Here is a 10,541-nt window from a genome sequence, read left to right on the forward strand (position 1 = left end):
GTCTCTTACGTGCGATACTACTATCAACGGTACTTAATCAAACAGCCTCTCAGAATGGCCTAGTTTGAGAACGGAAGGCTAGGAACAACCTTAGTAGTGAGTCATCAGTTCAACTTTTCATTCAAGGAATTAAGCATCTAAAATCTGAAAAATAAAAAGAAGAGCTCTTTGTTAGAAGTTCTTATTTTTATTTTTCCTCAACTTCTATTTCTTTTCTTTTTTTACTTTTTTTTTTTTAATGATAGTTTTTCTTTTTTTTTATCTATTTTGTTCGTTTAAATTAATACAACAGGCGTTTTAGGTCGTTTCTGTAACATTATTTAACACTTTAAATTGTAATAAATATTTGAACAGAAGAAAATCCCTTTCGTAACGTTAAAATGTCATAAGAACATTTCATCTTTACCAAATACGCTTGTAAAAATAGTTTCACTTTTAAAGTTTGTTGTATATGTCTTTTAATTTAGTGAATCGCAATTTGGATTTTCTTAGGCGCACATCTACTTTAGTTGCTTTTTCTTAAAGAAAGGTCACCAGAGTTTTCTTACACAGCCCCTGCAGCATAATCTTTAACAAAATACTCTTTTGAAAAGTTTTACATTGAAATAAACAAAAGCCATTTGCGTAAGTAGAGATAACTTAGAGAATAAAAAGTGCATAAACGCCTCGCTACTTTGATGAAGAAGAAACGGATGACTAAATGCAACTTTTTAATTTCGTGTGCTATCTCTTTCGATTAAGGTACTTTTTGAATATTTTTTCAAAGAAATGTTAGCGTAGTTTTCCTTTTTTAAATTTAAATCATGTTTAAAGGTAGTTTTTGAATGTTTTTTCAAAGAAATGTTAGCGTAGTTTTCATCTATTAAATTTAAATCATGTTTAAAGGTAGTTTTTGAATGTTTTTTCAAAGAAATGTTAGCGTAGTTTTCATCTATTAAATCTAAATCATGTTTAAAGGTAGTTTTCGAATATTTTTTCAAAGAATTGTTAGCGTAGTTTTCCTCTTTTAGATCTAGCTTATGTTTAAGGTAGTTTTTGAGTATTTTTTCAAAGAAAAGTTAGCGTAGTTTTCCTCTTTTAGATCTAGCTTATGTTTAAGGTAGTTTTTGAGTATTTTTTCAAAGAAAAGTTAGCGTAGTTTTCCTCTTTTAGATCTAGCTTATGTTTAAGGTAGTTTTTAAATATTTTTTTAAAGAAAAGTTAGCATAGTTTTCCTCTTTTGGATATAGCTTATGTTTAAGGTAGTTTTTAAATATTTTTTTTAAAGAAAAGTTAGCGTAGTTTTCCTCCTTTAGATCTAGCTTATAATTCAGGTAGTTTTTGAATATTTTTTCAAATAAAAATTAGCAAAGTATAGTTTATTTAGCATGACATCACAAAATACTAAACTCAAAAAGGCAAGATAAAGTATAAGATAAACGTAAAATAAGATATAGATGAAACAAATGTTAGGCTGCATAAAATCAAAAACTGCATTGCCTATCATAAACACAAATGTCTAGTGAGAGCTTTTAAAGTTCGTTCTTTTCGTCTTTTAATTTGGTGAATCGCGATTTGAATTTTCTAAGGCGCACATGTCTTTCAGTTGCTTTTTTCTTAAGGAAAGGTCGCCAGAGTTTTTTTACGCAGCTCCTGCAGCATAATCTTTAACAAAATACTCTTTTGTATATCATTACATAGAAATAAACAAAAACCATATGCGTAAACAGAGATAAATTAGAACGCAAAAGTGCATAAAAAGCCTCGCTACTTTGCTATAGAAGAAGTGGATGACTGTAAATTCGTGCACTACCTCAATGGATTAAGGTATTTTTCGAAAGTTTTTTAAAAGCATAAATAGCGTAGTCTTCCTCTTTTAAATCTAGCTTATGTCTAAGGCAGTTTTTGAATAGATTTTCAAAGAAAGGTTAGCGTACTTTTCCACTTTTAAGTTTAGCTTATGTAGCTTGACAAAACAACACACAAAAAGACAAGATAAAGTATCAGATAAACGTAAAATAAAATATAAATGAAACTAAAGTTAGGCTGCATAAAAAACAAACAACTTAATAATCTACTAGACATGTTTAAGTTGAATTAAGTAAAGTCCTTTGCGCAAATTTGGGTAAATAAGAGAGTAAAAATCCATAAAAAGAAGAAGTGGATGAGTAGATACAATTTTTTAAATTTGTGTGCTATCTCTATTGAATAAGGTAGTTTTCGAGAGTTTTTTCAAAGCAAAATTAGCGTAGTGTTCCTCTTTTAAATCTAGATTATCTCAAAAATAGATTTCGAATAGTTTTTCAAAGAAAGGTTAGCGCAGCTTTCCTCTTTTAACATTAGCTTATGTAGCTTGACATCACAGAACACAAAAAGATAAAATAAAATATAAGACAAACGTAAAATGAAAAATAGATGTAGCTAAAGTTAGGCAGCATAAAAAACCAACAACATAATAATCTACTAGGCATGTTTAAATTGAATTAAATAAAATCCTTTGCGCAAAAATAGGTATGTTAGAGAGTAAAAGCGCATAGAAAGCCTCGCTACTTTGCTGTGAAAGAAGTGGATGACTAGATACAACTTTTTAAAATCCTGTGCTATCTCTATCGATTAAGGTAGTTTTCGAAAGATTTTTCAAAGCAAAAATAGCGTAGTCTTTCTCTTTTAAATCTAGATTATGTCTAAGGTAGTTTTTGAACAGCTTTTCAAAGAAAGGTTAGCGTAGCTTTCCTCTTTTAAGTTTAGCTTATGTAGCTTGACATCACAAAACACAAAATTCAAAAAGACAAAATAAAATATAAGATAAACGTAAAATAAAATATAGATGAAGCTAAAGTTAGACTGCATAAAAAAACAACAACGTAATAACCTACTAGAATCTAATAAAACCCTATGCACAAATGTAGGTATGTTAGAGAGTAAAAGTGCATAAAAAGCCTCGCTACTTTGTTTAAGGTAGTTTTTGAATAGTTTTTCAAAGAAAGCTTAGCGTAGTTTTCCTCTTTAAAGTTTGGCTTATGTAGCTTGACATCACAAAACACAAAACACTAAAAGGAAAGGTAATATAAAAGTTAATCGTAAAATAAAATGTAGGTGAAATAAATGTTAGGCTGCATAAAAGAAAAAAAAAATCGTAACATAATAATCTTCTATATATGTTTGGATTGAATTAAATGAATTCCTTTGCGTAAATATAAGCAAACTAGTGAGAAAAAGTGCATAAAGAGCCTCGCTACTTTGCTGCAGAAGTAGTGGATGACTATATGCAATTTTTTAAAATCGTGTGCTATCTCTATCGATTAAGGTAGTTTTCGAAAGTTTTTTCAAAGTAAAAATAGTGTAGTTTTCCTCTTTTAAATCTAGCTTTTGTCTAGGGTAGTTTATGAATAGATTTTCAAAGAAAGGTTAGCGTAGCATTCCACTTTTAAGTTTAGCTTAAGTTGCTTGGCATCACAAAACTCAAAACTCAAAAAGAAAAGATAAAATATATGATAAACCTAAAACATAATATAGATGAAACTAAAGTTAGGCTGCATAAAAAACCAACAACATAATAATCTACTAGGCATGTTTAAATTGAATTAAATAAAATCCTTTGCGCAAATGTAGGTATGTTAGAGAGTAAAAGTGCATGAAAAGCCTCGCTACTTTGTTAAAGGTAGTTTTTGAATAGTTTTTCAAAGCAAGTTTAGCGTAGTTTTCCTCTTTTATGTTTAGACTATGTAGCTTGACATCACAGAACACAAAGCTCAAAAAGGCAAGATAAAATATAAGTTAATCGTAAAATATAGATGTAACAAAGTTTAGACTGCATAAAAAACCAACAACATAATAATCTACTAGGCATGTTTAAGTTGAATTAAATAATGTCCTTTGCGCAAATATAGGAAAGTTAGAGTAAAAATCCATAAAAAGCCTCGATACTTTGCTGAAGAAGAAGATGACTATATGCAACTTTTTAAAATTGTGAGCTATCTATATCGATTTAGGTCCTTTTTGAGTACTTTTTCAAAGAAAAGTTAGCGCAGTTTTCCCCTTTTAAGATTAGATTATGAAGCTTGACATAACAAAACACAAAACTAACAAAGGCAAGATAAAATATAAGGTAAACGCAATATAATGTATAGATGAAACTAAAGTTAGGCTGCATAAAACAAACGGGTAACAATACTCTTCTATGTATGTTTACATTGAGTTAAATAAAATCCTTTGCGCAAATATAGGTATGTTAGAGAATAAAAGTGCATAAAAAGCCTCAGTACTTTGCTGTAGAAGAAGTGGATGAGTAGATACAATTTTTTAAATTTGTGTGCTATCTCTATCGAATAAGTTAGTTTTCGAGAGTTTTTTCAAAGCAAAATTAGCGTAGTGTTCCTCTTTTAAATCTAGATTATCTCAAAAATAGATTTCGAATAGTTTTTCAAAGAAAGGTTAGCGCAGCTTTCCTCTTTTAACATTAGCTTATGTAGCTTGACATCACAGAACACAAAAAGATAAAATAAAATATAAGACAAACGTAAAATGAAAAATAGATGTAGCTAAAGTTAGGCTGCATAAAAAACCAACAACATAATAATCTACTAGGCATGTTTAAATTGAATTAAATAAAATCCTTTGCGCAAAAATAGGTATGTTAGAGAGTAAAAGCGCATAAAAAGCCTCGCTACTTTGTTAAAGGTAGTTTTTGAATAGTTTTTCAAAGACAGGTTAGCGTAAATTTCCTCTTTAAAGTTTAGCTTATGTAGCTTGACATCACAAAATATAAAACTCAAAAAGACAAGATAAAATATAAGATAAACGCAAAATAAAATATAGATGAAACTAAAGTTAGGCTGCATACAAAACCAACAACATAATATTCTACTAGTTATGTTTAAATTGAATTAAATAAAATCCTTTACGCAAATATAGGTAAGTTAGAGAGTAAAAGTGCATAAAAAGCTTTACTTTGCTGAAGAAGAAGATGAATAGATGCAACTTTTTAAATTCGTGAGCTATCTCTATCGGTGTAAGGTAGTTTTTGAACAATTTTTCAAAGAAAAGTTAGCCTAGTTTTCTTCTTTTAAGTTTAAATTATGTAGCTTGACATCACAAAATACAAAACTCAAAAAGACAAGATAAAATATAAGATAAACGCAAAATAAAATATAGATGAAACTAAAGTTAGGCTGCATACAAAACCAACAACATAATATTCTACTAGAAAAGTTAGCCTAGTTTCCTTCTTTTAAGTTTAGATTATGTAGCTTGACATCACAAAACACAAAAAGGCAAGATAAAATACAAGGTAAACGTAAAATAAAATAGAAGTCAAACAAAAGTTAGGTTGCATAAATACAAAAACTGCATTGCCAAAAATAGAATTTGTTGTCTAGAAAGACCTTTTAAACTTTGTTTCTTTCGTTTTTTGACTTAGTGAATCGCGATCTGGTTTTTCTTAGGCGCGCTTGTTTCTTAGTTGTTTTTTTTGTAAAGAAACTTTATTCAGACGTTTTTTTTTACGCAACTCCTTTAACATTATTTTTAACAAAGTATTCTTTTATACGTGTTTACATTGAAATAAAACCCTTTGCGTAAATAGAGATAAATTAGAGAGCAAAAGTACATAAAAAGCCTCGCTACTTTGCAGAAGAAGAATTGGATGGCAAGATTCGTGTGCTTTCTCTTTCGTTTAAGGTACTTCTTGAATATTTTTTCAAAGAAAAGTTAGCGTAGTTTTCCCCTTTTAAGTTTAGCTTACGCAGCTTGACATCACAAAACGCAAAAACCAATAAGGCATGATAAAATACAAGATAAACGTAAAATAAAATAGAAGTGAAACAAAAGTTAGACTGCATAAAAACAAAAAAAAAAAAAAAAACATAATATACTTCTATGTATGTTTACATTGAACTAAATAAAATCCTTTGTGTAAAGATATGAAAAAATAGAGAGTAAGAGTTCATAAAAAAGCCTCGCTATTTTGCTGAAGAAGAAATGGATGTCTAGATCTTTTAAAATAAGGAACTTTTTGATTTCTTTTTCCGAAAAATGGTTGGAGCAGTTTTCCTTTTTTAAATTTCACTTATGCAGTTTAACATCACAGGAAATATTATTTTGCTTTTTAACAAACTCTTAAAAACATCAGAAGTAATTCTAAATGCAACTCTATTAAAAGTTTTCACAGAATAACAAAACGACTTCTTTTTTTTTTTTTTAAAGATAAAAAAAAGTTTGAACTATCTTTAAATAAGAAATGTGAGAACAGTTTAACAGAACTTCTTGTTTATTATGTCTTTAGCGAAACAGATAAAAATATTTGCAAAAGCATAGATAAAACAAACTACACAAAAGGCCCATCTTTATTGCCAAACTGAACAAACTTATCTAAACTACATAAATGGTTTCACGATATTGCCATATTGAACAAACTTTTCTAAACTACCCTCTTTTTGAATTTTTAGCTTCATGTTTTTAATTTTGTCTTTAATATGGCTTTGGTAGGAGTACTTTTGCAAGACATGAATGAGCTTGTCACTGCTATGATTTGCCAAGATGCCAAGGTAATCTTTGTACGAGCAACTTGAGCTTACATCTGTAAACACGTCTTGCAAGATGTATGCCAACACCAAAGCTGCACATCGTGGAAAACTTCTGGTGTTGAACCATTCGTTGTGGCCAGGGCAAGCATTCAGCTCTTCAACTATTTCATCTAAAATTTTACAAACTCAAGTCATAACACAAAGTGATTAAATCAAATATTCATTTGGTTCTGAAGTAAGACAAGATTTATTCTGTTTTTTTATTTATTTTTTTTTGTTGACCTTATTGTTTGCACTGATAGCAATAACTGGTTTTTGAAAGATTACCTAAATGGCATTGGCTAACTTCTGCTTTGTTTTCCTTTGTTCTTGGCTGAGTTGATCCTGAAATAAAATAAAACCATGTTCATTTTTCTAATTCATAAAAACCATCAACAGTTTCTAAGTGTTAGAGATGATAACAAGCTGTGCATGATTTCTAACGGTGATGTTTCTAACTTCATCATTAGAAATCGGGTAGACACAACTTTCTAAAAGTGCACTTAGCAATGATGGCTAGTTTTTGTTAACAGTTAACCATCTGAAATTGTGCAAGAAGAGGTTTGTGTTTATATATCTTTGTATAAATTAGGTTTTACATTACCGATGAGTTCTTGAGTGAAAGATGGCATTTCCAACTTGATTTTTTTTCTTCTTGGATCTTTTACTTCTAAAACATAATCAGTTTTAGTATCATTCACTTGTATAAACATTTAAGCAATCACAGAATTAGTCCTGCAACAAATACATACACACTTCTGTGTTGTTTTTTTGTTTTGTTTTGTTTTTTTTACAGCTCTAACAATAACAATAGAGCAAGGAGTTGATTTGGGCATTTTCATTTTTTGAAAGCGTGTTGAGATTTGCATAAAAATCAAAAATCAAAAATCAAAAAGAATTTACCTCTGGATGTAGAGGCAAGACTTTGGCTAAATAGGCTACCAACAGATTGAACAGCATAAGGTGAGAGCTGCTTTGCAAGAACAGTACCAGCCTGTTGGACAGGAACAGCTGAAACTGGATCAGATGAAAGAAACAAACTGGGTTTGGCCAATGTTTGCTGAAAAGCAACAAGGCTAGGAGTCAGAGGAACAGAAAAGACCTCTTTTGAAGGACAGAAAGCGACTTGCTGAGAAGGAGAAGCAGAAACAGGTTTGGCAACCACTTGCTCATTAAAGTAAACTGGAGAAAGTTTTGCATGGTGTTCAATAAAATCCGGTTCATCAGGAAATAATGTTAATGCAAGAGGAGAACAAGCTGTGCCAACAGGAACAGCTAGAGTCTGATCTACATCCATACAAACAGCTTGTTCGTTAGGAACTAGTTGTGCAAGAGCAGGGGATAGTTCAAGAACTGGACCAGCGATTGTTTGTTCAGATGGAACAGACGAAACAGGAGTTGAGGTAGGTTCACACAAGAAATCTACGGCATGGTCGTTGCTATCCTCTAAAGGAACATTGTTTTCTACAGCTGGAGAAAACGGAACCACTGTGGTACAGCTGAAAGTAGCAGCACATTCTTCAGAGTCAGAACCGGAGTCTAAATCTTCCTCAAAGATGTCCTCAACCTCATGAAAACCGTACTCCTCTGCATTAGTTTGGAGCCAGTCCATCACATCCTTCTCCTTCTTTGGTGGTCTCTCAGACTTTTCAACAGTCAAAGACTCTATGACTCCGAAGGACTGTCCGATGCCCAGGGCAAAGCGCAACTCCTCTGCAGCGTTCCACTGGGACACATAAAAGCTATCCATTGTGTTCCTGCTGTGCTTCATGTAGAGTGTAGCAAACCGCTCGCGATCTTCTTTGCTGTTGTTGGCAAAGTAAGTGGCTATCGAACCGCGAATGCAAGTGGGAGTAAGACGCTTCATGGGAATGTTTACTTGGCTTTTTCTGAAGCAGGACGTCAGGCAAGAGGAGATAGCAGAGGAACCCATCTGGTAAACAGGCACTCTAGTTGCACCGAGTGTCACACATTCGTCTTTGTTGGGTCTCATCGATGGAAAAAGGGGCCTGTAGCAGTCGCTCAACTCCAAAACAGTCTTGGTGTCTGCAGCCATGTAGTGAGAGTCGTTGACAAGAAGGTCTCTGTATCTCAGCAAATAAATATCGATCAACACTTTCAAGTCGTTCGGCACTAGAATGTTTTTGGCTCCGTACTTGTATGCTGTTTTGTAGCGCTCTTGCACAATGCAATATCCACACTCACTCTTCTCAGCAGCCATGTAGTCTCTAATGTTTAAAAGAGCAATGTTAGATTTTCTTAAACTGTTAATTACAGTGACAGAGAGCAGAAGATGGTTTCGTAGAGACACAGCATTGTCTCTAGTCGGTGTAAGAGACGGCTTTCTAATCGATTCCACTAACTGTCTTACGTATGCAGACTTGCCATATTCGTTCAGCAAACTGACATTGATGATGTTGATGCATTTTTTGCTTTTCACAAGGCTCCTCCTCAAAGAACGAAAGGGCCTCAGCACTTTTTGTAACTCCTCCACCTTGCAGCGCAAACGTCGGATGGCCTCATGAGAAAGTCCGAAATAGACATTCCTGGCTTCACTGAAACGAAACAGGAGACAAAGGTAGACAAGGCGGTTGTACAACGTGTGACAAGACATGGCTTTTGTTTGGTCAAGTTCACTCAGCTTGGAATTGAGCTGAATGTTTTTAAAGTGCATGGAAAAGTATCTATCCTCCAAAACGTTGGAATTGGTGAGAGCGTTCGGGTGCAGCGTCAGCGTGCTGTCACAACATGTCAATATTTCAACAACTGCATTTTTGTAGATCTTTGCTTGTGACAAAGTGTTGTTGTTGGCTACCACAAGCCACTTTTCAAAATCTCTGAAGAGCTCATCTGCTGACTGGTAATAAAAGTGAAAAGCATCTTTGTCCAGCTGAAACAAGAGTCTCTTATCTTCTGTCAAGACGGAGGAGTTGGAAACCAAGTGCTTTAAGGAATTAAAATCAGAGTCTAGGACGGATTCGGTGTTCAGCTCTTTGTTTTCTACAGAGGTGCAGTGGTTTGCAGAAGGAGCCTCGGACGAACCAGCAACTGATGAGGGCAAGCTTAAAAGAGGATCAGAGGAAAGAACCGGAGAAGAAAAAGAGGAGGAAGGCCCAGGAGCAGAGGATGCAGAGCCTGATGCAGACGCTTGTTCAGCTACTGGCTTAATACCAAAGAAGGCAGGTCGAATAAATTGAGGGACATAGAGCTTGTCGTTGTCGTATCGCTTTGCCTCTGCAATCTTTTGTTTGATCGTCTTGGAATCGTAGAAATGAGTCTCTTTCAAGTGTATGTCCAGTCGGTCGTAATACTTCCAACATTGCAAACAGGGGTAAGGTTTTGGACAGCCGGACTTGCGTTCGAGACGAGCATGCTGAAACTTCCTGACCATTGCAGAGTAAAAGATGGAAGCTTCATCCAAAGTCCAAGAATGATCTTTTTTAGTCAAGTGTCTTTTAAGAGAGATCATCGGACAGCTAACAGCGTACCTCTTCTTGGTACCATAGAAAGGTACAACCCTGTTTACGGAGCCACACGCTGCAACTAATGCGGCCCTGACTTTGTTTTTGAGCTTTAAGTCTCTCTGTTCTTGTGACTGCCTTCTTTTCTTTTTTTTCGCTTTAGAGTTCGGAGAAGGGGCAACAACAGTGTTGTTTTCTTGTGAAGAAGACATGTTCAGGTGTTTGTTTGCAACGGTTTATGCTAAAAAAAAGAAGACAGTTAGTGAGAGTGTTTTTCTTCTGCCTGCATCCTGGAATCCTGGAATGTTTACAACTGCAGGGAAGAGCTGTGTTTTTTCGAATCCTCTGCAAAAGAGAAAAAAGAAAGAAAAGAGAGCAACAAGAAGAAACAAAGTTTCCACTAGCAAATGAAAAAGAATGAGAGCAACTAGCATTACATGCATGGTGGCAGCAGTGATTGCTATTATGAGAAGGAGAATGAGAAAAAAAAAAAAAAAAAAGAAACAAATAAATAAAGAGATGGAGTTTGAGAGGATCT

General features: G+C 33.5%; 1 protein-coding gene across 1 annotated transcript; it reads right to left on the reverse strand.

Annotated features, from left to right (window-relative positions):
• Positions 1 to 6,307: 6,307 nt before the first annotated feature.
• Positions 6,308 to 9,979, reverse strand: LOC149876020 (uncharacterized). Its single transcript, XM_090075868.1, has 4 exons — positions 7,446 to 9,979; positions 7,147 to 7,212; positions 6,831 to 6,887; positions 6,308 to 6,673 (listed from the first exon to the last, which is right to left on the reverse strand). The coding sequence occupies exons 1-4, from the start codon at positions 9,931 to 9,933 to the stop codon at positions 6,354 to 6,356; spliced, it is 2,931 nt and encodes a 976-aa protein (XP_089931994.1). The 5' UTR covers positions 9,934 to 9,979; the 3' UTR covers positions 6,308 to 6,353.
• Between the last annotated feature and the right edge of the window lie 562 nt (positions 9,980 to 10,541).

This window comes from Hydra viridissima, unplaced genomic scaffold, assembly GCF_058129835.1.
Source record: "Hydra viridissima isolate aposymbiotic clone 2 unplaced genomic scaffold, HvirCarnegie_v1 scaffold_57, whole genome shotgun sequence".
NCBI classification, from domain to species: domain Eukaryota; kingdom Metazoa; phylum Cnidaria; class Hydrozoa; order Anthoathecata; family Hydridae; genus Hydra; species Hydra viridissima.